Below are 25,097 nucleotides of genomic sequence, written 5' to 3' on the forward strand. Positions count from 1 at the left end.
TATAATCTCGTCATAGGTATGGTAATCGGAGTTACGATCCCGCCACAGGCATGGTAACCGGAGTTACGATCCCACCACAAAAGCAGTTACGATATTGTCATAGACATGATAACCGAGTCATGATCCCGCTACAGGCATGGTAAACGGAGTTACGATCCCACTACAAAAGCAGTTACGATCTTGCCATAGACATGATAACCGGAGTTACGATTCCGTTACAGGCATCGTAACCAGAGTTATGATCTCACTACAAAAGCAGTTACGATTCTGCCATAAGCATAATAACCGAAGTTACGATCCCGCCATAGGTATAATAACCGGAGTTACGATCCCATCTCAAAAGTAGTTAAATTTGAGAAATTTTTATTTAAAATTTGTAAGAGTTTTTTAGTTGAAACTATTTAAAATGGATTCTCTGTTTTTTATTCTATGAGCACAAAAATCGGTATAATTTTTAAAAGTTCAATAAAGTTATTTTTTAAATTTATAAAAGAGGAGGGAAAAAAATGGTGTTTTGAAACAAAAGCTAGCTGGGTTCTCTCTTATCTCTCTACAGAGTCACTACAAGAATTTGGCGAGCGGAGGGGCGAAGCCAAGTTTGGCCGGCGAGCGGGGAGGCGAACGCCAAGTTTGACTCTTCTGCTAGAGCCGTGCTTTCCGATCTTCTGGCCAATTTTAACGATAACAAGCCGAATAACTTTTCTACTGGAGATGCTCTAACATGAGGGCATGCGTTAGCAGCTCAAGTCACACATGACGTGGGTTGTCCGAGTGAGACTGCTGCAGAAGATCACTAGCATCTTGATACATTGGACCAACTTGTTTTAAAATTTTTGAGCCAAATTTTTCTTGTTAATTTTTTCTCAAAACTTGTAAGCCAAATTTTTTCTTGGTATTTTTTTTTTCAAATTTTCTAAGCTAATTTTTTTCTAGTTGATTTTTACCTAAAACTTTTTTTTTCCATTTTTTTAATTCTTAGAGGTAATTTTTTCTCAGCTAAAATTTTTCTCCATATTTTTTCATAATTTTTAAACTAAAATTTTTCTCATTATTTTTTTAAAAACTTTTAAACCAAACTTTCTGTCAACCCCTTGCGGTTCCTGTTACCGTCTGAAGGCTGTCGGCTCGTGAGCTAGCAGGACTGCGCGCGTATGCTAATTAGCACCGTCCCTTCCCAAGCCGAATGATTTGGGGAGGAACGTCACGCCTGCTAACTGACGTGGCCACGGGCTCGCGTATAAGGCCCGGTTGTGAGAACTCTGTCGCCCTGTTCGCGCATTCGCGAGCAGATGGAGAGTGTAAAAATTTAGAGCATTTTGAACAAAAGATTGAAAAAACTCAGGAATGAAATGCCTCGTACTCTCTAATCCTTTAAGATTTTAAAACATAGGAATGCTAAAGGTAATGTATTTGGATAGTTCGTAGGAAAACAAGAAGGGATTTTGGAGGAAAGAAGAGAGAGTAGAGAGATATATTGCATTGGACTTCTTAAACACGAGGTTTGAGGGCAGTTTAAAATTCCTATGGAATTGGGGCATAGTAATGCATTCCATAAAAATATAACATGTTCCATTTCTCTGTTCTAAACAACACATATAGAAAAAATTTCTAAGGATTTGGATCCTCCATAATTCCTATAAATTTCCTTCATTTCAAAGAGTAGCTCATTTTAGAGGATAATATTAGAAAAAAACTTGACCACCAAATTTGTGTTTAAATCAAACAGCCTCTAAATCTGTAGGTACAGGAAAATAAATTTTATAGAATTAAGTCTTACAAATAGATTATATCCTGCTTTTGATATAGGTTTTTTCTTACATAGTGCAGGATGAGATATTGAGATCAGTACAGCTAAGATATCACATATAGGAGAATATCTCGTAAGAATTTTTTGCTACTAGATTCATTAAAATTTGCTTCTCGGGCAAGGAACCCACGACCACGGCAGGTAGTGGCGCTGCTCCCCACATCATCTGGCTAGAGCAGCCATAGAGTAAAGGCGGGTCTAAAATCTGTGGGTTTGTGTTAAATGGTCTAAGGACACGTTGTTTTAATTTTTATGGAAAGAAATCTGTGACACGTGGTTCTGTGTTGCAATGGTGTTAATAAAAATTGGTGTTCCTTGAAATTTGCTCATTAATTAAACTTTAAACAACACAGCTACCTACCAAAGTTAGCAAACCGAACGCAGACGCAAGCAAAGCAAAAGGAGGACGTCGCCCGTTCATTAGTGTTATTAGTGTTATTACTCCCACGAAACAACAAGCACGAAACCCAGCAGCGGAAAAAAGAAAAGATCAAAAGCGCACCGAAAAATATCCTAAAAGCCTCCAGGAATTCCTCCCCCGCGACCGCCACGACGACGACGGCGACGAGCACGGCCCCCCTCCACCGCCTCCGCCTCCTCCTCGCCGCGTGCCTCCGCGCCGCCCCGACGTCGTCCCCGCCGCCCTCACCCTCCGACCCGGCGCCGCCCGCCCTCCGCCGCCGCCGCCGCCGCCTCTGGAAGCTCCCCTACCCCCGCGCGCCCCACCCGATGGACGCGCCGCCCCGGCCTCCCTCTCCCCCGCCCCCGCCTCAGCCGCCCGCCCCGTCGAGGAGGTACGGCGTGCACTTCTCCGCCTCCAGCTTCATCCAGGCGCCGCTCTCCGCTCTGCTCGAGTACTCCGGCATCCTCCGCCCCGACCCCGGCGGCGGGCCACACCAGGCCGGGGCCGGGGCAGGGGGAGGCGAGGTGTCGATCCAGATTGTGCGCCCTGGCGAGGCGGGGACGTCGTCCGAGAGGGGGGAGGACAGGGTCGTGGAGGAGGAGGAGGGGAACGCGGCGAGGGCGCACCCCGCAGAGCCGGCGCCGGCTGCAGGCGGCGGGGAGGGCGGGAGGGAGTCCTCGTCGTCGTATCAGAGGTACGACATACAGCAGGTGGCGAGGTGGGTGGAGCAGATACTGCCCTTCTCCCTGCTGCTGCTCGTCGTCTTCATCAGACAGCACTTGCAAGGTCGTGCTCACTTGTTTTCCCCTATCAACACCGCAAGTCGATACACATCACATGTTTGATGCTTAGAACATAGTGTCTTGTTATTTGCGAATTTAAGAAGTCCAGATGAAATGTTGAATGTTGCCTAAATTTGTTTTTGGTTGTTTTGCACAGGTTTCTTCGTGACGATTTGGATTGCCGCGGTGATGTTCAAGTCCAATGATATCCTGCGCAAGCAGACTGCTTTGAAGGTTCGTCCTTGTTTTGTCGAATTTTACTACATCTCTGTGCCGCAAGAGTACTGAGTAGAAAGAAACTCATTTTGTTGAATGACACTATGTTTCTGAGAGTTAATTTAGTTTCATTAAAGGATTCTGTTTTCATTGATTGCCAGTGCTCTGCCTAGAATTAATTTTGTCTATCCAATGGAAGTATTTGAGTTTTCTAAACATGGAAGTATTTGAGTGTAGCAAATCTGCAAATGAATGCGATAGTGAAGGTTGAGTTGTTTGGTCACATCGCCATTGTATTGACAAGTTCCATGGATTATCTCCATTATAATTCTGTGCGTGTGTATAAGTAATCACAAGGGCTATCCTGTCAATTCACTGCTTAGCACTTGTGCTTTTGCTCAAGGATAAATTATGTGGATTTCTTGGATGCTTTACGACCTCTATCCTACACCCAACAAGTGGCAGAAATGACGTGTGTGTATACAATAGCAGGAAACATTGATTTGAGCTTTACTGGAGCAATTAATCAGTTTGTCAAATTTATTGGGAGTTCTATTTGTATTGGGAAATTGTAGTATCTTCATGTTGCTGCCGTGCGCCCAGAAGTTACAGAAGCCTGCAAACTTAGTTGCTTTCGATCCTTTTATAAAGATGTTCTCTGTTATTGACAATATGGTGCTTATCGGTGATCCTTTTACCAATTGATTAATTTTGATTTTCTTGTCCCATGTCATGCAGAGGGAGAGAAGAATTCCAGTCCTTGTCGGGATTACAATATTATTTGTTGTTCACGTATTCGGATTTTATTGGTGTTACAAGAATGGGGACCTTATAAGACCTCTCGTGATGCTTCCTCCAAAGGAAATACCACCATTTTGGCATGCAATATTCATCATCTTGGTGAATGGTATTCTCTTTTCTCCTATGGTTCTTGAACATATTTCGCTTTCATATCGGGCATGGTTGCAAAGTCATACTGCCTAAGCACAATTTAGTTTTTGGCACTGGCGTCTCTTCATTTTGTCAACTGGGCTCAAATGTTTGCTTGGCTTTACTTGACGAGCGTACTTGTCTTCTACGTCATGATCTAGGTGGTAAGTGGGTAACCTGTCCCCATAAGTTAGGTCGTTTCCTAGGTGGTAAGTGGGTAACCTGTCCCTTACACTTAATGTCATGGCCATTTTATCTTCACCGAGGGACATAGTGCAACCATCCATACTGTCTTAAGGTGGTGCTTGTATAGTTTGTAATCATGTGGGTTCCCTCTAATCTTCTGCAGATACAATGGTGCGCCAAACTGCTATGGTCATCAAATGTGTACTGCTCATGTACTATAAAAACAGCAGAGGCCGTACCTATCGTAGGCAGGTAAGCCACTCTACATTTGTTATCACACATTTTCTGTGATATACCTTGGTGATTTTCCTTGATAGCTCCTGATGTATTGCTGTTATTTCTGCATGATCACATATGGGGGCAACATAACTAATTCTTTGTTTTGTTCAGGGTCAAATGTTGACAATTGTGGAATATTTTCTACTTTTGTACCGTGCATTATTGCCTGCTCCTGTATGGTACCGATTTTTTCTGAACAAGGAGTATGGAAGCTTATTTTCTTCTCTAACCACTGGCTTATATCTCACTTTCAAGTTGACATCTGTCGTGGAAAAGGTGCTATAACTTTGTCTATCCAATTTCAGAAGTGATACTGAGTGGATGACATCTAACGCTCAACTGTTCCTTTTTCAGGTCCAATCATTTTTAACGGCATTGAGAGCATTATCACTTAAAGACTTCCATTATGGTTCATTAGCAACAAGTGAGCAGGTAGCTAATATGTTTTTAGCAGTGGTCGGTTGTCACTGCCATGAAATGTCTGACCTAATGGATTGTCTTGGGCTATACATTCCACAGTGGATATTTATTGCTGCGCTTAACTACTTTGTATGCGTTTGTTCAGGTTATTGCTGCTGGAGATATGTGTGCGATATGCCAAGAAAAGATGCATGCTCCCATTCTTTTGCGGTGTAAGCATATCTTCTGCGAAGATTGTGTATCCGAATGGTAAGCCATATGCATCTTGGCCCCTTCCCTTCTAGCTGCCATATGACCTTTTCTTTTCTACTTTCTTTTTACATCTGTGACCTGTCAATGATTTCTTTACCTTAACACTTAGGGATGTATGAATGAAAGAGACTGCTTTGTAAACTTCTAGTCCAAATCTAACTAAATAGTATGAATTGCGTTCAAATTCCTTGATCCAAACAGGCCTAGACTATCTTGTACTCCTTAGGGATGTATGAATGAAAGGGACTGCTTTGTAAACTTCTAGTCCAAATCTAACTAAATAGTATGAATTGCGTTCAAATTCCTTGATCCAAACAGGCCTAGACTATCTTGTACTCCTTAACTTGATTTCAATGCTGGCAGGTTCGAGAGGGAACGGACTTGCCCACTGTGCAGGGCATTGGTGAAGCCAGCAGACCTCCGGTCGTTCGGTGACGGTTCGACAAGCCTCTTTTTCCAGCTATTCTAGACAACCATCTCGAAAGAGCTGCGAGTTTCAGCTCTCTGCTGTGTGCAGATAAGAAGGCATATGTTAGGGGTGAGCGCTCGCGTGTTGCTGCTCGCGCCTGCGAGCAGAGCGGCCCAATGCGGTGCTGAAAGAGTCTGCACGTCCCTTCCAGCTGAAGCTGAAGGAGTACACGTGTTTGTGTTTGAATGTGCATATTATCATCTCCTGTATAGGCTCCGGCGTGATGCTGGAGCACCTGAGAATTATTACCTGACCTTATACGGGTTACTACATAAATCGAAATGGCGAGTGTATAGTACAATTTGAGCTTGCGACATGCATCTAGTGATGAACTATAGTAATGATGCTAATTTATACTCAGGGTTGAATTGAAAGGGCAACATGTGATTTCCCTTCCAAACAGCACCTCTATTTTGGCTGTTCTATGATAACGCACCTGTTGCGGAGAGTTGCTTCTACGGCGAAGTTACTCTCGTACTAACAGAGTGACGTGAAAGGAACTCCAAGAACAGATACTCTCTCCGCTTATCAATAATTGTCACTTTTAACTTCAACGGTTTAAACTTTAACTAACAATATTTGTTTAAATATTTAGTTATGTAAAGCAAAAAAAAGTATCACTAGATTTGTTATCCAAAGTACTTTAAGCATGCTTAAAGTTTGCACAAATATTTGCGGAAAAGATTAACAGTTAGACATCGAATAGTGTCAGTTATTTGTAAACCGAGGAAATCTGGACGCAGATTGACGGTTTTACCACGAGCACTAATATCTAGGGAACCATGTACCTGGACTGCAATCATTGGAGATGAAAACGATATCGTTTTCGAATTCTTTTACCGTTGAAGTTGAAAACGATATATTGAAAAAAAGAAAATGATAAAACTTTAAGAAATGATAACGAAAATGTTTTACATCACTTCCGATTATTTTTAAGTTCTTCCGTTTTAATCCGAAAATTATCATCGGGATTCTTGAATCTTCTTCGGCGTCGCTGTGGTACGGCCCGACGGAGACATCGGTGTACTACCGTGCGCGGCACATGGGGGAGGTTGCGGGCCCGCCAGGAACGACGCGCGCACGGTGCGTCTAAACGTGATGGTGGACGACGACGTTCCTGGGGGACGTGCCGGCGGGTGCCGTCGCGGTGACCATGGCCATGCCTGACGGCGTGGTGCTGGAGATGAACTGCAACGCGACGGATCGCCGTCGCCGACATGTCGATCGGCAACCAGAGCTGCCTGCAGCGCGTCTGATTGTAATCGAGCAGCCTGATTAATTTACATTGGGTTGCTTAGCACGTACGAATAGCTAATTACCAGCAAAGTCCCATATGTTTCTCTCATTCATGGTGCCAATAATACTTGATAACAATGGCAGCTTGAATGTACTCTGCTGATTCAGCATTAATGCGACTGCCTTTTGAGGTGATCTTATAAGTAATTTTCGCAAAACAACACTAATTTAGTAAAAAAATAACACCTTCAAATATTAGGTTTCAAAGAACCTTGCTACATTATATATATTTTTTTTCACAAACTCACGTACAGAGTTAGAGAAGAGTAACTGTACATGGTAGATGTAGTATGGTCACGTGGTGCGATAATAGTTGAAGCTAGCGTTAGTGCTATGGTTCAGGTTTTTCAAGTTTGGATTATCGATTTCCGATTGATATTAGCATGTTTCTGTCCTGATACATTGTTTCTATTTTTTCTAATCATCGATATCGTATTTATTTTCGGTATTATCGTTATCGACTTAGTTTCGGAGAAAAAAATATGAAACTAAAAGTGGTTTACGTCTTTTCCCGTCGTTTATGAACCGATTTCATCCTACAAATCATCCTGCAGAATGCGTTGGATTCGACATTACTTCCTACTGAAAAGAGAGGAGACAAGAAATTGAATAAAGTGGGCATGCTGTATCTTGTAGACTACAATAATAGAGATATTCACCAAACATAAGTAAACATTTATTAGGAGCCTCAATTCTTAAAGTTAGATTTCTATCATATTTATAATTGATTTTATAATAGTATTTACTATTTATTAGATTTTTATTTACAATGAATGACTAAGACGATGATTTTATAATAGACTACAATAATGATGATTCTGTGCATACCTTATGCAAAAAACCGAAATAATAAAACGTTCTCTTATCTAGAGAAAATCATCCCGCGATTCGGAAATATGATACGTCCCGTGCCGTGCGCGTCCGGCCATTGCCGACGGGCCCTACCTGGTCTGTGGTCTCCCGTACCCCGCTCCTAGGCCTAGGCCGCCGTTAAACTGTTAAAGCTGAAGAACCTCTGTTGGGAGCAGAACAGGTCTCCGTAATGACGATTTCGCGACGAGATTAAGTTAACACGGGGAGATTAATTGCGACGCACGCATCCCGGCGGACGCCTTCCCGACTCCTCCTTCCTCCCGTCCCCCGTCGCCTCGCGTGGCTCGCCCCACCTCCTCCCGCGTCCCCGTCGTCTCCCTCCCTCCGCGCGGGCGCGACCCAAGGGGAAGGTAACACTCGCTCCGTCGCTTCCTCACCCCGACATCCTCCTCTGATTATTCCTAGGGGATTCGCGCCTTCTCGAACCTTCCGCGGCGATCGACCGCCCGCTCGTTCGTTTCCCCAGCTCTCATAGGATCGCCGCCGCCCTCCGCGCCGAGCACGGTGGCTCCGCCCAGATCCCGGCGTCGTTCCGCCGCGGAGGAGCCTCGCGTCCCTCTCCCGTCGCGTCCTCGTGCTCGTCCCCTCTGGACTGGCGCGGGAGTGGAGATCCGTCTGGACGCGAATTGATTTCCTCTTATGTTGATAAGGAAGCCCTAGCCCTTAGCTTTCCTGGATGGATCGTTCGCTTTCGTCTCCGGAAATCTGTTATTTCCTGTGAGCCCTCAAATTCGGAGCAGTTAATGCAATTACCGAAATTGTTGTGGGATCAACTGGACCCCATGCCCCCACAACCACTAGGGAGTAAAATTGAGTACCGAATCGTTGCACTCGAGGTTCGACAGCCTGATGTTGAGCAAATTGTATTTTTTTTCCCTTGGTATTGTGTTGCCGATGAAAAAATTGTAATTTTTTCCGTTTTTGGACTGCAGCTATTTCCTTTTTTTCCCCGGCCAGTTTGGATGATGAGTTGATTACACTCATTGTGAGGTATTCATTCCATGCTAATAATGCTTTCTACTTGCTGCAGGATCCCCTCAACATTTTTGATAGAAAAAAAGATCTCCGAAACTTCACTGTCGGATCTTTCTTGCTGCCAAGGCAACAACCTTCGGTGTAGCTGAGCTCATTGCATTTTGAATCGATTGATTTGGCTTCAGTGTTCTCATGAGCTCACAAGTCTCCACATCACGGGGTCTGCATCCCCCGGGAAAGCTTGGGACATTCGAGTCCCCTCACTCCTGGCCGCTGTCGGCACCTACTAGCCAGCCCGAAGCAGGCCGCGGTGACGACCAGGAGGTCAGGCTGTTGTCAGTTGCTTGGAATCAGGACTGTGGTTGCTTTGCTGCTGGTACCAGCAATGGCTTCAGGATCTTCAATTGTGACCCTTTTAAGGAGACTTTCAGGAGGGATCTCAAGAGTGGGGGGTTTGGGATTGTCGAGATGCTGTTCCGTTGCAACATCCTTGCCCTTGTTGGTGGTGGCTCCAATGTACAGTATCCGCCTAACAAGGTGATGATCTGGGATGATCACCAGAGCCGTTGCATTGGAGAGTTTGCCTTTCGCTCTGATGTTCGGGCTGTAAAACTGGGGAAGGACTATATTGTAATTGTTCTTGAGCGGAAGATATATGTCTACAACTTCACCGATTTGAAGTTGCTCCACCAGATTGACACCCTGTCAAATCCCAAAGGATTGTGTTGCCTCTCCCATCATTCCAATACTTCAGTGCTGGCCTGCCCTGGGGTGCACCAGGGGCATGTTCGTGTAGAGCATTTTGGGCTGAAGGTGACAAAGATGATTACGGCTCATGATTCACACATTTCTTGCATGTCCTTAACTATGGATGGTCTCCTACTGGCAACAGCAAGCATGAAGGGCACTTTGATCAGAATATTCAACACAATGGATGGCACTCGCTTACAAGAGGTGAGCAATGTTTTCTATTGCTTTCCATGATGATATCTTGGGTGATCCATTTTTGTGAATTAAGGGCAGGTGCATCTACTTTATTTCTGTTGCCTCTCAAGTCTTTGTAATATTATAATTCACGGATGGTTTGCATGAGCCCATAATGATCAATTTGTCTAAAATCTAAACGAAATGTAGGTACGCAGAGGGCTTGACAAGGCAGAAATCTATAGCATTGCACTATCACCCAATGTGCAGTGGTTGGCAGTGTCCAGTGACAAGGGAACTGTTCATATTTTTTCTTTGAGAGTCAGAGTTGCTGGGGAGGATGCAAGCAATGAGCAACGCACTCTTGAAGGTCCACGAATGGATCACCAGAACTCTTCCAGTTCTATTGATCCTCTTATTCAAACGAACACTGGATCCAATGCGAGTTCATCATTGTCTTTCATGAGAGGTAAGGTTTTCAGTCCTTCTTCGCTGATCTGGTCTGGATCTGATTACTGGAAGTTGTCCCATTATAAAAACTTACAATTGTTGCAAAGTTGGATGAGAATCAGTGCAATTCCTCTGGGATTGCCAATCTGTAAATTTAGTTTTAACTTAATTAGTGGCTATTTTCTTTATCTTCAATCACAGAAATCTTAGGTAATCTTATTTGTTTAAATGTCATTTGGAGGTGGGCAGTCACATCATGATCTTGTAAACTTCTTAAACCTGATTGGAGGCAGTGGTACTCTTCTTGGAACTGGGAGTCATTTTATGGTTGTTAATTTGTTATTCATATGCTGCTTGTTTGTGATTTCGTTACATTGACAACAGCATTGACCTCATGTTATTTGGTCGTATCATTACAGAACTTGCATGCATGCACTCATGGGATTATACACCTCTTGCACAGTTAATGAAACATTGAAATTCGTCCGCTAGCAGAAGGCTTGACATGACCTACTCATCCGGCATTCGTTATAAGGAAGCCATTATACTCTCATAGTTAGCTAACAGAAGAGTTTCACTGGTTGTAAAATGCAATGCCGCGAGCTGCTTATATAAAACAAATATTTGGTGAATATCCAACCTATCTTTTCCTGGTATCTGAGAATAGAAGATTTCAACTTTATGGGCAATTTTCTGTGAAGTGTGCAAGGACTAAGGAATGATGTCAAGACATGTCAAGACTCGCACATAAATCACGCGACCTCCTCCTCTGCTTTTAATATGAAAAACTATAAAACAAGCTACTTGCTAGCAGCCAAAGCACATGTATTATTATACATTCTCCATGAACCATAATCCTTGTTAAACCTAGTGAATCGTATATTTACATGTTTGCCATATCCTTTTGTCTCATTAAGTATTGGAGCTTGCTTCTCAGAGAACACATGCCATTGGCTTATCTGAGTTAAATTTCTTCAGGTATTCTGCCAAAATATTTCAGTTCAGAGTGGTCATTTGCTCAGTTCCATTTACCAGAAGTCACACGCTACATAGTAGCCTTTGGTGCTCAGAACACTGTAATGATGGTTGGCCTGGATGGCAGGTACTCACCTGTACAGATTGAATTTTATTTTCAAGATTGTCCTTTCAGCAAATGACTACATTCGATGGTGCTTGTTGTTGCTGGATCTTTTTTTTTTTCATCTGAGTTTAATCTTGCAAAAGAAACACATAAATAAAATATAAAACTTAGGAGCCTTTTCTATTTTGGACCCAGACACTTTTGGCCTTGTCGCATTGCATGTTGTCCTGTTTGTGAAATATGCATGTTGTAAACTGAACCACTGAGGTATAAGTGGAGCCCATGTCATTCAATCAACCTTTGCTGTCAATAGTCATTGTGCAGGTGTACTTATGTACCCTTGTGGGATTTTCACTTCAGAATGTTATAGCAACTGTGTTATGATCCTAAGATCATAGGGGGGATAAACATCCCTCAGAAGGATAGCCGGGTGGTGTTGGCTGCTAGGGGATATTAGACTATAGATGAGAGGGACTTAGAATATTGGAGGAGACTTAGATTAATTCTTTTCTTTCTTGATTACAATGATGTGCCCCTTTGTATAGAGATTTCAACTCCTAACTTATCTCCTACTAAACTTATCTCTAAGCAGTCCTAATTCAATCCGACTCTTAACTTATCTCCTACCAAACTTATCTCTAAACAAATCAACTCGAATCCTAACATACCAAACTTATCTCCTAATTAAAAAGGTAACCTGGATGTGGTGCTCCTTTGGCCTGCTGCTGCCGTGGTACTTCTTGGGCCCATCTGAGCAGCCATGACAAACTGCCTCATATTTAGCTATGGAAAATACACCAGCCAGTGGTAACAACAGTTTACATTACGCATAGAACAGTTCTAGTTGGTAATATAATTGGTTGGCAGATTAAAGGAATATAACAATGTCAGTTGGTAACATAGTTATTTGGCAGATTCTGTTCCTCTCAAGCGAGTGACTGCCCTAGCATCTTGGTCCACCATTCGTTGAAAGTTTAGCTGATTTTACTAATTGCGTCACCTTTTGTCATATTCAGCTTCTATAGGTGCAGCTTCGACCAAGTTAATGGAGGGCAGATGTTGCAGAAGGAATACTTTCATTTTCTGAAGGCCGACACAAGCCCACCCTTCAGGACCCCAGGCATCTGAAGTGCATGAAGATCAATCATATCACCCTGTAAATATCCAAGTTTGTGCTCAATCCATTGTACATATCATCTTCTCGCCGGTGAAGTTATAGGCAGCCAGAATAAGGAGAACTAGCTGTCGCAACCTACTTCCATCCCCGCTCTGAAGAAGTCCTTCCATCCAAATCGCAATCATTATTTGATGCCTTTTCTTTCTACCAACGAGAACACCCCTTGATATATTTGTAAACACAAGTTCAGGAATGAATATAAGTCTGACCTTGTGCTCTGCAAGGCCGTAGCAATTCCGAGACTTGCTATTGTACTCTTGCCTGTAGCTTATTGATTTGACTATTCCTTATTGTGCAACCACTTCGGATCCTGCATGTTGTGATATCGCATTGCTGGTAGGTCACCGATATTTATGTCTGCTGCTTGATAGATTGTTTAATACGCGATGCTGAAGTCTGAAGAACTGACTATGATTTAGATCTATTTGTAAATGAAAAAATTCGTCATGTGATACTGCTTCGCTGGTGGGTCTGCGATTCTTTTGTCTGTCTGTTTGATGAGGATTGTTAACCTGATTGAGCAAATGGGTCGATCTTTTTTTTTGAGAAATACAATGATTCGATGAGGTTATCTCACAACTAAAAAGTAACAACACGACTAAGGTTTGACCCCATCTGATCGAGGTGCCGTACAATGTTCTAGTACTGTTGATACAATTTTTTCGTGAAAAGAACATCTGATCAGTTGCTCTCCTCATCACGTGATATATAATCGCTTACGGGCAGCCTATTTCTGACGTGTCCATGTCCAGTGGTTACGTTTAATATATATTCTGTCGCTACCATTCTCTCTTTGCGATGTGCTAATCGCATCAATGCCAGATCACACACTAGATTAAGGCCCAAAGCCAGATCACACACTAGATTAAGGCCCAAAGATTTGTGTTTGTAAACAAATAAATATTATGAATTACATGATAATGACAAGTCGTATAATATCATGTGAGTAGTCTCGTAATATTAAATTTTAGTTTATGACACTATTATTTTATGAAATAACTACATCTTTCTCTGCTCCATATCATATAAAAATCTGTGTGAGATTGCATGAGTAGACGTGTACCGATATATTTGCCCTCGTCGTGATTTTTTTTTTTGCAAGTTGACGTGTATCGATATATTTGCCCTTGACGAGGGAGCACTCGCATATTCAAAAAAATTAGATGGGCACCGGATTCTGTCCGGGGTGGCGTCCGGCTTGACGGCCTGCTATACCAAACGAGCTCCACGCCCCTCTAAATGAACCTTACTGATAGGTAGTGATCAGTTACAGTTAGGAAATCAACGAGGACAGTGACTTGTAGATGCAACTTCTCATCACTGAAATTTGGGGCAAAAACAAAGGGAAGATTCAGAACCAAGCAAGCAAAGCACACACCTACACAGTCCGAAGCTTCTGCGTATAGAAAAATAGCGGCCAGCCTGCAGCTCAACGCAATCTTGACACTTGTTTAGCGACCTGATCCGCTCAATTCGCACATAACCACATGAAGCAACATCCGTGGTCGAACCGACTCATGAAAAAACCCCTGCTTAGTCCTAATAAAACCATCGTAATTACCGCACTAATGTACTCTAATCTAATTTTAATACTCCATTACGAATATGCGTCGTTTTGGGACACATTCAAACTTTTGAAAGTTTAACTGTTAATATCATTTTAATATTTAGATCAGAAATATGAAAACAATATATTAATATTTGTCTCAAAAATACTTTTGTAATATCATAAATCCATTCAATTTTATGAATATATTAAGTTATCATCAAAATTGTATTTGAACACAGTATCAATATCTAAACGACGAGTAAACGTGGTCCAACGATGAGTAGACGTAGGCCACTGACAAGAGAGAGCACACTGTGCACATGCTAGTTTAATAACCTGTGCAGCAGTGGGGACGAGCAGCGTATGGAAACCGGGAGCACTTTTGTCACTCCTCGCTTATGGTCGGATTAACCAATTAATTAATAATTAACTAGCTAAGTGCTCATATATTATAACGAAAATATATATATTGAATATGGCAATATCAAATATAAATTTAAAGTATAAAAATGTGGATGTATCATATGAGTGATATCGTAGTTTGATGTCAGATTAGATTCGAAAATGAATAGTTAATTTCCCACTTAATTAATTAATTTATTTTTATTAATAAAATAAGTTATACATTTGTAGCCGATAATGAGACGAGAAAGCTAAATAACGAGAATGGACGGTAAAAATAAATAAATTATTTGAATTTTAATAAATTTTATTAGATAAGAGAAGAATAAGAAAAGAGGTGGTATAGGAATTATTTATGTTTTGTATAGTAGAGATTTGTTAATTAATCGCCGTGATTACGGGTTACTCTGCGGCTTGCTACCCACCGGAGAGTGCTGACGTTGTGCCTACCGCCGCACGCGGCCGCTCGTCTCACTCGTCGATTTCTTCTTCGTCCCATCGCACCACGATGCCCGAAACCCAATTTCGCATTAAACTAATCACCAAAAAGCTCAGCTGATTTCTTTCGCATAAACAACGTCGCGGCCCCCACGCTGATCGGCCTTCGCCTCCCACCGCTGCTGGTGGTGGTAGTAGCAGTGCTAGTATTAGTTGGGAGGGAGGTAGGTGGGGGAGAGGCCGGGGCCACCGGATGGTGACGGTCGGCGGGGGGCGGCGGAGGCGGGCGTGGCGGTGGGCCATGCGGGCGGCGGCCAGCGCCGTCGTGTGGACAGCGGTGGTGCAGCTCGCGTCCATCGCCGGGCTGTTTCGGCCGCGGGTCCTTGCGGACTGCGGCGGCGGAGGTGGCGCCGCCGGGCTCGCTGCGCTCGCCGGAGAGGAAAGCGGCGCGGCGCGGCTCTCGCCGCCGGCGCTCGTGCCAAAGAGTGAGTGCTTCTCCCGTACGTCTCCTCGCTTTCCCTCCTTGCGGCGATCCGGGGGAGCTCTGGGTTCTCGTATTTGGGCGGAGGGCGACTTAAATGCGGCAGTTCCGTGGTCAAAGGAGGCGCATTTCCTGGCGATTCGGCTCAATCGCGGCCTCGAATTGGCGGTTTTATGGCGAATTTCGTGCCCTTTTGGGGATCTCGGGTTTGACTTGGAGCGCAAACGTCCTGAATTTGCAATTGTTAATAGGAGTCCAGTTTAGCCTTTGGTTGCTCGAAGGAGGTGTCTTTAGTGAACCTGACCAAATGCGGGTTCATGCCTTGATTTCTATCTTGCGTATCAGCATATGCTATATTTAGTTGTTACTTGTTAGCCCAACGCTTATTAGAAAGAGCTATGTAATTGCTAGTACCGTGGAATGATCAGGGGACTTCTTTGCTCCATAGTTCAACTTGGTACCCTGGATATACTCCCTTGAGACAAGCGGCGATCAGGCAGCTTGCTTTTAGAGATGCATCACTAGAAGGCAATTGGCATATCCTGATGACTCAGACTCTCAGCCCTTCTGTTGGCACTATAGCTGATTAGGGCCTTGTTATTTTCTGTAGGAGTTTATAGAAGCAATGGCTATCTACAAGTGACTTGCAATGGGGGCCTCAATCAAATGCGAGCTGGGGTTTGTACTTTGTACCTCAACTGTAGTAGCTTGTCAGTATCACCTGGGTACGTGATGCGAGCGAGCACTACTGTTCAGTCTTCACTGGATTCTGAATTTCTATGAAATGGTATGTTGCAGATATGTGATATGGTGACCATAGCACGCCATCTGAATCTAACATTAGTGGTCCCTGAACTGGATAAAAGGTCTTTCTGGGCTGATCCTAGGTATGATTTCCCAAATAACATTGTTTCAATGAGATCAATATTGTACATGTTCGATGAGCTGTATATCCTAAGTTGCTTCCTGCAAATATCTTGAACATGAGTTATCATCTTGTGCTGTTGTGAACCACACTCATATAATATTTCACAATAATCTAGGATTTGCGTGTGTGAAAATGTTACTATTTTGGATGCAGTTCTTTCATTTATAGTTTCTTAAAAAAATGATTGACTATCTTGATTTGCAGTGATTTTGGAGATATTTTTTATGTGGATCACTTCATTAATTCCTTAAGAGATGAGCTGATGATTGTTAAAGAACTTCCACCGAAACTCAAGTTAAGAACTAAGCGGAGACTTTACTCAATGCCTCCTATCAGCTGGTCGAATGAAACGTACTACCTAAAGCGGGTAATGTTCGCTCTTTCATACTACAGGCTGCAATTAGCAGCATTGAAAAAAGTTATAACAATTGATCTGAAAGCTGTTCTCCTGCAGATATTACCTCTTGCAAGGAAGCACAAAGTTATCCATTTCAATAAATCAGATGCCCGCCTTGCAAACAATGGCCTTCCTGTTCAGCTCCAGATGCTGCGTTGCCGTGTCAACTTTGAGGCTTTGAGATTCACCCCACAGATTGAGGCCCTTGGCAGAAAACTTGTCTCCACCCTCCAGAGAAGTGGGCAATTTGTGGTGCTTCACTTACGTTATGAAATGGATATGCTCTCGTTTTCAGGCTGCACACATGGCTGTTCTGGTGAAGAAACTGAGGAGCTCACTAGAATGAGGTTTATGCTTTGCATTATTACTTGGTGCTACGCTTTGTGCTGCTTCGATGCTTCACTAGATATAAACTGATCGAGTATGTACTGTAGATACGCTTATCCATGGTGGAAAGAAAAGGAGATCAATTCTGAAGAGAAGAGGCTTCAGGGACTTTGCCCCCTCACACCAGAGGAAATTACCCTACTGCTTAAAGCTCTAGGATTCACAAAGGATACGCTGATATATATTGCTTCTGGTGAAATCTATGGGGGTGAAAGGCGCTTGGCTTCTCTGAAGGCCGCATATCCTAAACTAGTGAGCACTTTACTATCATTTACATAATCCTGAAGATTTTTTACGGGGTGCTAATTTGCTCAGTTTTATATTATACTAGGTAAAGAAGGAGAAACTATTATCTCCTGATGAATTGCGGCCATACCAGAACCATTCAACCCAGATGGCTGCACTGGACTACATGGTTTCTATAGCAAGCGATGTTTTCATCCCCAGTTATGATGGGAATATGGCAAGGGTTGTTGAAGGTCACCGCAGGTCTGCTTCTTTGAAATCTGATGGGAAATTTACTTGTCTTTTGTCTTTTATAGTATCAGTCAATGAGAACTTTGAATTCTTTGGGGGTAAAAGCTGTCTCTGCTTTCATGATTTCGAAACTACCACCATTATGGTTATGAAATATCGTATCTTTGCTGATTCGTTTTAGGTATACGGGCTTTCGCAAGACCATCTTATTGGACAGAAAGAAGCTGGTTGAACTCTTGGACCTTTTCCAAGGAGGTGTCCTGTCCTGGGATGAATTTTCAGCTGCAGTGAAGGAGGCACACCAGAACCGCATGGGGCAACCTACAGAAAGAAGGATCATCCCTGGCCAGCCCAAGGAAGAGGACTATTTCTATGCTAATCCTCAAGAATGCCTTGGTTCCAATGGGGGGTTAAGATCTGTTTCCTGACGGTGCTTCCTGGAAAGCATTGCCGATGAGTATTGGTGCCTTAACCCGATGGCATAGCATATTCCTTCGGTGACACCATTAGTTTTGTACAGCTGACCACAGATCTCTCTGCATACTGAGCATTTACTTCAGGCACAGGCAGGTTCACAAGTCAATGATTACAGCCAGATTTCCTCACAGAATAAAGCGGACAAGGAGCTGAAAACCACCGGGTTCAGAAATAAGACATACCGCCCAAGCATCCTTTTGTTATAGTTGTTGTGATCCTTTTGTTAACCAGTCAGTTTTTTCATTCCATTTTCCCCATTCCCCTTTTGATGCTTCTATTTTCATTTTTTAGGGGCAGCAGCTCTGATCAATGATCATGCATTAGTAGCTCAGTTTCCTGAAACCTTCTTGTATTATTAGTCAGTCACCAAAAGCAATGGAAGATTTTTTTTCCCCAGCTGATACAGAGATTTTCTGGCGAAAAGTATATTTGGTTGGAGAACGAGAGATGTCATCAGTTTTGGAGGTGTTTTGGTTGGATGGATCGGGTGGTTACTGTAAAGAAATATTTTTTAAGATGCCGAATGGCCGGAACCGGTAAAAACAGTCGGACCGGGCATCTAACTTGCGCGGACTGCTGTTGATCAGAGGTGTGTACGTGTATTTAGGGTTTTTTTTTTATTTAACTCTCTATTTTATTCAGAAGTATAAGAGTTGTTTAAAAATTTTAAACGTTTTCATAAGTAAACTAGAGCTCACTAACAACTCATTTTAATTGATTTGATTTAAAAAGTTTGAGCTAATATTTAATTAAAATTATCAAAAAAACCTATATTTATAACTTCAAATAAATTCTAAAAAATCTGAGAAAATTTATTAATATTATTCTCATATGATGTACTAATTTATAAAAATATTTCTAACCCTAGTTATTTTGTAAACAAAATAAGTTCCTTTATAATGCTCTATTTATATGTATTTGTATCATTTCATGTGATATTTTTTTTATTCAATTTAAATTCAAATAAATTAAAACATACATAAATTCATCTAAATGCTGTACAATCAAGATGTAAGTTCATAAAAAAAATTACCATAACTAACACAGCTTATCCAATTCATCTAATAAAAAAAAACTAGCTCATCCTATTTATTATAATTTCATCCATCAAACAGAAAACTAACTTATCCTATCCATTTCAACTAAATTAAAAAATTGAATCATCACATTAAAAAATAGAAATGTCCCTATCTCATCTAACCTCTCACTCCAACCAAACACATCCCTAATGGAGATCAATTTGGAGTTCGTTACTTAGCAGGAAGTAATATGATTTGCAAGTTGCTATCTTTTACTGCTCCCGATTTGATGACTTTACTCGTCCACGTCTGTAAATATTTTTGCGAACCCTTAGATGAGTAATAACTGTGCAAACTTTCGGCAAAACGGAGGTGGAGATCATCTTAAGTTCGGAAAGCTTAGACACATTGGAGAATAACTTCAGGTTGTGCTGGTTCACCTCGAGCTTTATAATTTTTTTATCGCGAAGGATTTCAGTTGAAACCTCACAAAAAAAGAAGTTGAAATAAAAAATGATTTTTTTTTGACACGATCGGTTTCTTAAAAGAGAAAAAGGGCCCAACCGGGTTCGAACCGGTGACCTCTTGATCTGCAGTCAAATGCTCTACCACTGAGCTATGGACCCGGATTGATCATAATTTATTAAATATTTTGAGCATTTTTTGGCAAGGCTTACTTCCCCGTTTTGTTGCAACCGAATGGACGAGGGTGCAGAGCATCAGCATCTCTCTGACATTGGACGAGCTCCATTTGACAGAAAAATATCATTCTGAACTCAAAATCTCACTTTATCTCGTATGTCAGTAATCTCGTGAACATGGGTTCTGTTTTCTTCATAGTAATGGAATCTGGGGTATCCCCATTTCCAAAAAAATTAAGGACGCGGAGTGCTTGAAGCTGAAATATTCCATGCATCCTTAAACCTTCAATTACAGCAATAATGACTTCTCTCTGAGTGTCTCAAAACCAGCTGCAAAGCAGAATCAACCGTATACAGAGGTGCAAGCTCGTGCCAGAAACACAGAAGGATATCCAAGAACTCGATTCCACTGTGCTCTACTTCGCAGCAGCGGTGGCGCCATTGTAGGTGGAAGCGGGCTGCAGGAAGAAGTCGAGGAGGATGCGGTTGAAGAGCTTGGGGTCCTCCTGCTGCGGCAAGTGCCCAGTGTTCGGGATTACCTTGACCGTCGCCTTCTCCCCGAGCTTCCTGCATGCATCCGAAACCTCATTTACTTCTTCTCATCAAGCATCAGGCATCCATTAGTTTGCGTTAATTGTTAGTTGCTCAATCCGTCAACCTGGAAAGAGACTAATCGTTCGTGCCTGTAAGATCGATTGATGTTAAGTTGTGTCGAACAAACAAAAGTTCAGGAGGAGTACTGACTGACTGACTACTGAAGAACTGAATGCCTGAATGTAAGTGGTTAACAAGAGCTTACTCTTTCAGTTTCTGCGCTTTCTCCACTGGGAAGATCTGGTCGAACTCTCCCCAGATGATCAACACCTCCTGCGATTATGATCCGTTAATCGTACGACGATGTGTCAGTGCTTGTGTCCATCACTATACCAACTCATCAGAGTGTACATGTTCATTGATGGGTTGATTAGTTTTTGACCTGAGGGAGAGGAGTGAGCTGGAAGCCTTCCCCGGTGGCGATCCCTTTGATGAGCGCTATCTTATCCTCCCTTTTGTCCGCGAAGTATTTCTGCATTCATCACACATCACACGATCAATTTACTGAGATCAAACAAATGATAATTTGATTTACTTTTGCTGTCTGAAAATAAGTCGATATATTTTCTTCGTCTGTGTGAAAGTAGTAGTGAGAAAAAGTCAACAGCGCAAGACGTGATGCTTGCGTCATGGTGGCGAATCATGCTTTGCGCGAGATAATTGAGCGGTCGGTGGTCGCGGATGTGATTCGCCACCAAATCTTTGTTTTTTAATTTTTTCCAAATCTTTGCGTTGCAAATAAGTTGTGAGTACAAGTGTACAACAATGTCTAATCACCACCAAACCTTGGCCATGATGATTGCCTCCGCTTTTGATTGATGGTGAATGCGATGCGATACACTTTACTACATGTGAGCTGCAGCGCAGTCAGGTTATGTATACCGGTAAATTTTGATCATCGATATAATTTATAAATTTAAATAAAATACTGTTAAATAGGTATTTTTTCTCTATTGGAGTTCATCGGTAAATCTGATAAACCGAATATATCAGGACAATTTTTTTCTGAAAGTATTGTACGGTATACATACGTACGTATGCATGCAGGGTGGTCGGCCATGGACTGCCGGCGAGCGCGTACGTACCCGGAGCATGTCGCGGAGGAGGCACTCGGGGATGTACTTGGGCGGGCGGTGCACGCAGAGCGCCATCAGCCGCCGCAGCGCCTTGGTGTCCGCGGGCGCCATCAGCTCGGTCACCTCCGTCACGCCGCCCTTGGCGGCCAGCGCGCGGTCGTCCTCCGCTCCCTTGGTCGCGTCCGAGTCGCACAGCACCACCTTCCCCAACTCGATTGCGCCGTCGCCGCGGTGCAGGTGCAGCGCGCGGGCCAGGTGGTACGCCACGAGCCCGCCGTAGCTGGTGCCCACCACGTGCACCGTGCGGCGGCGGCCTATGCCGGGGAGGTGTCCGCCGCCGGTAAGGAGCGCAGCCAGGGCGGCGGCCTGGAAGGCGTCGGAGCGGGCCGGCGCGCGCGTGGCGGAGGCGCCGAAGAAGAGGAGGGTGGGGACCACCAGGTCGAAGTGGCGGGAGAGCGGGCCCACCTGCGCCGCCCACTGCCACGTCGGGTCCGGGCCGAAGCCATGGATCAGCACCACCACCGGCCGCCGCTCCTTCTCCTCTGAGGAGGAAGAGGATGGGAGGAGGGAGGGGCAGGCCCAGAAGTGGATGGTGGTGTCGGCGTCGACGGCGGCGGAGCCAGGGCGGAGGCCCGCGGAGGTGAACATGCGGCGGAACACCGCGTTGAGCAGGGACACGACGCCGAACCCCATTGCTCTATAGCTCTTTCGACCTCTCTGTGAACGGCAGCTGCTTCTCTTCTCTCCGCACGCTCTGCCTCTCAGCTTTACTGGTTTTGGCCTAATGAGCAGGTGTCTTCTTTGTGATATGGTGGTGTGGTGATATATGGGCTCAGATATCAGCCTTATTTGTGTTTATTAGTCTCTGAATTCGTGTTTGTAGTGTAGATTGGTAACTTGGTGGGTGGGGCTTGTTAGTTTTTTTTTTATCATACTGTTTGGGTATTTGGGTGTGGAGACAACGGCGGATTCAGCACACACCAAGTAAAAGGGGCTTCTTCTACTTCTTTCTCCTACTCATCTTCTTTTCCTATCCCTCTTTCATGTTCGAAAAATCATCTTCATCTTCTCTTCTTTCTTGTCATCTTCCATATCCAAAAATTGAAGGGTGGCTTGGGCTTCCTCTTCCATATTCCTCTTCTCTGTCGGCGTACGCGCGTAGCGCATTTGGTTCCGTGCAAGACTTCGGAGCAGAGCAGAGTACTCTGCTTTCTCTTTCGTTCCATAGGTTTCCTTTGGCAGGTGCTGCATTTTTGCTTCCTCCTTTCTTGGACGCGCATCAACTTTTTGTTGAGCTTAATTTTCTCCGGTGATGAGTAAAAAGGAAGCCCCATGCGTGGTCCAACTCTGACCATCGTGAGCGTGCCCCACGTCGTCTGTCTGTGCAAGGCTTCCTCGCTCGACAGTCAACACCACGAATCATGGAAGTGCAGTAAAGTTTCTAGAAGGTTTGTCAGTTGGGACGTCGATTGCATGGCGGGTGAAAAAACGAAGCGGAGTGTCTGCGTGTGGTGTCACCCACTTCTATTCCTACCAAGCGGTCTCTACCTACCTCGCGGTTGGCGAAAGCGAAGCCTCGCACCAACTGGTTGTGCTGTGCTGTGCTGTGCTGAGCTCAGTGCAGACTTGGGCTAAAAATTGAGCGGGATATATTACATGTGTATGCTAATGTTTATCCATCCATATATTTTTAACTAGAAAACTATACTTAATTAGTTGTATTTTTTATTAGGCAAACTATCCAAATTAGACATCGTGCATTCTCTACTAGCTGCCTTCCCTCTCTTGATGCCTCTATCAACTTTACAAGACGTTACCACTGTTTTATAGGGAAAATTGCCATAATTTATAAAAGCAAAATCAATAAGACACAAAGAGTAAATTTAGATAATTTTACAAGCAAATCAGTATCAACTTTGAAAGCAAGTTTTTTTTTCCTAATTTACAAGCATATTCATACACATTCAGAGAGCGAACTAGATGGGGGGATGGCCGGTGAGCCCCCATGAGTCTGGATCTGTTGGAGAGAGAGAGAGAGGGCAAGTCGAGGGCGCACATGAGACGGTGGAAGCATTGAGGTAGCACTGAGGCATGAGAGCAGCGAGATTGAGCAAACTGGATGCAGGGAGTGGCCGGCAAGCTCCCATGCGTTTGGATCTATTGGGGGGGGGGGGGGGGGAGAGCTCAGGCAGCACTGCACCATGAGGGTGGCCGGATACAGCTACTTCGTGCCCGGGGAATGGCCAGCGAGCCCTCAAACTCCTTGATCTATTGCAGAGAGGGGGGGGGGGGAGGGGATTGATGAGGGAGAGGATGAGTCGATGTCTGTTGCAGAGATAGAGGGGATGAGTCTATGTGATGAGGAGAGGATTGGATATGGGAGGGGATGGATAAGATAGATAGAGTTGCAGAGGAGTTGGATTGGACGGTTGGCACGGGCGTGCAGGTGTGTGAGCAAACAAAATCTTTACCATATTAGATACTTGGTCTTTGAAATTTTACTAAGAAATGTTCAAGTCCACTCAAAAATATGAATTTGAGCAGGGACATGTGCGCTCGCTGGGCATGTCCTAGATTCGTCCTTGGCTAAGCTTAACCTACGACTTAGAGCCTATTTGTTTTTTATTGTGATTCTAACTATCCAGATTTTGATTTTCACAATCTAGAATCTGAATTGTATTACACAAACAACACTAAATTATTAAAATCTCTCCCCTCTCTCTCCCTCCCCTACAAACTCGCTCTCTCCCTCTCGGAGTCTCTCTCTACTTTCGCCATTGGAGGCTGAAGTCACATCGGTAGGACTGGAACCCATGTGGAACAAGTCCAATAGAGAGAGAGAGAGAGAGAGAGACAGAGAGAGAGAGAGAGAGAGAGAGAGAGAGAGAGAGAGAGAGAGAGAGAGAGAGAGAGAGAGAGAGCGCTAAGGGGTTGAGCTGGGAGGACCATCGAGGTTTAATCTCTGACAATGCTTCTGTGGTGTACCGGATGACGAGCACATGATCAATGTTTTTGGTGGATGTGTGTGCCAAAGGAAACTCAAGAACACGAAGAATTATCTAGGTTCAGAACTTCCATAGGATAAGATTCCTATGTAATGTATATTTTCTTGTGCCCTTGAAGAATTTGTTACAGACAAATGAGTCCTACCCCCTATAAGCTCGATCCTCCTCCATTTATATAGTAGAAAGAGAGAGATACAATCAAATAGACCATGCCAAACCCCGAGACCAACCTAAAACCGATGGAGCCAACTATTCCTAGCCTATGATGACAAATGGTAGGCAAGGTTCGCCCTACCCTGGTCGATCGGTACGCCTTGTCCCATCACCGCGCGCTGCACGCTCACTTGTGAGGCTGTCCCATCACTGCCCGTTGCACGCTCGTCTGCAAGGCTATCCCATAACATTTAATTCTACATGATGGCACACTGCACCTCTGTGTCGGCCATGACTTTGCTCGCCTAGAGGAGATGGCAGGGGAAGGAAAATACTTGAGTGGATGGCATTAAATGAGATTAGACGGGTTAGGTGAGTATCTACCTCGCGACCAGCAAGGGCTGGTAGTGAGATTTTCTTTAGCAATCAAGGGACTGGTTGCACGAGCCCTCCTGGTCATGTGGTGGGGCCATGATCTTAATAATATCAACTACTAGGTAGGATTTGCCGTGTAAACCCCATGACAGGGTACCCCTTACTCTTTACACCAACA

At 43.8% G+C, this 25,097-nt stretch overlaps 4 protein-coding genes and 1 non-coding gene across 7 annotated transcripts; 3 read left to right on the top strand and 2 right to left on the bottom strand.

The window, feature by feature from the left end:
• Nucleotides 1-2,175: 2,175 nt before the first annotated feature.
• On the top strand, nucleotides 2,176-6,144 carry LOC133897119 (uncharacterized). Its single transcript, XM_062337693.1, has 8 exons — nucleotides 2,176-2,996; nucleotides 3,150-3,226; nucleotides 3,947-4,115; nucleotides 4,488-4,576; nucleotides 4,715-4,879; nucleotides 4,958-5,035; nucleotides 5,169-5,272; nucleotides 5,639-6,144. Exons 1-8 carry the CDS (start codon nucleotides 2,537-2,539, stop codon nucleotides 5,742-5,744), a joined length of 1,248 nt encoding a protein of 415 aa, XP_062193677.1. The 5' UTR covers nucleotides 2,176-2,536; the 3' UTR covers nucleotides 5,745-6,144.
• Nucleotides 6,145-8,036: 1,892 nt separating this feature from the next.
• On the top strand, nucleotides 8,037-12,843 carry LOC133897127 (autophagy-related protein 18c-like). Of its 2 annotated transcripts, XM_062337706.1 has the most exons (6): nucleotides 8,037-8,263; nucleotides 8,944-9,009; nucleotides 9,064-9,842; nucleotides 10,023-10,281; nucleotides 11,241-11,364; nucleotides 12,360-12,843. In XM_062337706.1, exons 3-6 carry the CDS (start codon nucleotides 9,081-9,083, stop codon nucleotides 12,469-12,471), a joined length of 1,257 nt encoding a protein of 418 aa, XP_062193690.1. In that variant the 5' UTR covers nucleotides 8,037-8,263; nucleotides 8,944-9,009; nucleotides 9,064-9,080; the 3' UTR covers nucleotides 12,472-12,843. The 2 variants fall into 2 exon arrangements, with proteins under 2 accessions (XP_062193690.1, XP_062193699.1); XM_062337715.1 differs by lacking the exon at nucleotides 8,037-8,263 and adding an exon at nucleotides 8,270-8,749 and having other exon boundaries at nucleotides 8,944-9,842.
• Nucleotides 12,844-14,940: 2,097 nt separating this feature from the next.
• LOC133897136 (rhamnogalacturonan I rhamnosyltransferase 1-like) lies at nucleotides 14,941-18,452 on the top strand. The gene is made up of 8 exons (XM_062337729.1): nucleotides 14,941-15,394; nucleotides 16,001-16,068; nucleotides 16,189-16,277; nucleotides 16,523-16,685; nucleotides 16,773-17,062; nucleotides 17,150-17,354; nucleotides 17,434-17,591; nucleotides 17,761-18,452. Exons 1-8 carry the CDS (start codon nucleotides 15,163-15,165, stop codon nucleotides 18,005-18,007), a joined length of 1,452 nt encoding a protein of 483 aa, XP_062193713.1. The 5' UTR covers nucleotides 14,941-15,162; the 3' UTR covers nucleotides 18,008-18,452.
• Nucleotides 18,453-19,629: 1,177 nt separating this feature from the next.
• Nucleotides 19,630-19,701, bottom strand: TRNAC-GCA (transfer RNA cysteine (anticodon GCA)). Its single transcript has one exon. It is a non-coding gene; the product is annotated as a tRNA-Cys (tRNA).
• A 139-nt stretch (nucleotides 19,702-19,840) lies between these two features.
• On the bottom strand, nucleotides 19,841-22,622 carry LOC133897143 (uncharacterized). 2 transcript variants are annotated; one of them, XM_062337743.1, is made up of 4 exons: nucleotides 21,396-22,604; nucleotides 20,693-20,782; nucleotides 20,516-20,583; nucleotides 19,841-20,283 (listed from the first exon to the last, which is right to left on the bottom strand). In XM_062337743.1, exons 1-4 carry the CDS (start codon nucleotides 22,077-22,079, stop codon nucleotides 20,133-20,135), a joined length of 993 nt encoding a protein of 330 aa, XP_062193727.1. In that variant the 5' UTR covers nucleotides 22,080-22,604; the 3' UTR covers nucleotides 19,841-20,132. The 2 variants fall into 2 exon arrangements, with proteins under 2 accessions (XP_062193727.1, XP_062193736.1); XM_062337752.1 differs by having other exon boundaries at nucleotides 20,267-20,399; nucleotides 21,396-22,622.
• Between the last annotated feature and the right edge of the window lie 2,475 nt (nucleotides 22,623-25,097).

This window comes from Phragmites australis, chromosome 2, assembly GCF_958298935.1.
Source record: "Phragmites australis chromosome 2, lpPhrAust1.1, whole genome shotgun sequence".
Classification (NCBI taxonomy): domain Eukaryota; kingdom Viridiplantae; phylum Streptophyta; class Magnoliopsida; order Poales; family Poaceae; genus Phragmites; species Phragmites australis.

Coding starts and splice junctions, on each gene's coding strand:
- LOC133897119 (XM_062337693.1), top strand. CDS start 2,537: ATGGACGCGCCGCCCCGGCCTCCCTCTCCCCCGCCCCCGCCTCAGCCG. Junction 2,997..3,149: donor CATCAGACAGCACTTGCAAG/GTCGTGCTCACT, acceptor TGTTTTGCACAG/GTTTCTTCGTGACGATTTGG. Junction 5,273..5,638: donor GAAGATTGTGTATCCGAATG/GTAAGCCATATG, acceptor CAATGCTGGCAG/GTTCGAGAGGGAACGGACTT.
- LOC133897127 (XM_062337706.1), top strand. CDS start 9,081: ATGAGCTCACAAGTCTCCACATCACGGGGTCTGCATCCCCCGGGAAAG. Junction 10,282..11,240: donor ATCATTGTCTTTCATGAGAG/GTAAGGTTTTCA, acceptor AAATTTCTTCAG/GTATTCTGCCAAAATATTTC. Junction 11,365..12,359: donor ATGGTTGGCCTGGATGGCAG/GTACTCACCTGT, acceptor TGTCATATTCAG/CTTCTATAGGTGCAGCTTCG.
- LOC133897143 (XM_062337743.1), bottom strand. CDS start 22,079: ATGGGGTTCGGCGTCGTGTCCCTGCTCAACGCGGTGTTCCGCCGCATG. Junction 20,783..21,395: donor TCCTCCGCGACATGCTCCGG/GTACGTACGCGC, acceptor TGATGAATGCAG/AAATACTTCGCGGACAAAAG. Junction 20,584..20,692: donor AGCTCACTCCTCTCCCTCAG/GTCAAAAACTAA, acceptor TCATAATCGCAG/GAGGTGTTGATCATCTGGGG.
- LOC133897136 (XM_062337729.1), top strand. CDS start 15,163: ATGGTGACGGTCGGCGGGGGGCGGCGGAGGCGGGCGTGGCGGTGGGCC. Junction 16,686..16,772: donor AAACGTACTACCTAAAGCGG/GTAATGTTCGCT, acceptor GTTCTCCTGCAG/ATATTACCTCTTGCAAGGAA. Junction 17,063..17,149: donor GAGGAGCTCACTAGAATGAG/GTTTATGCTTTG, acceptor TATGTACTGTAG/ATACGCTTATCCATGGTGGA.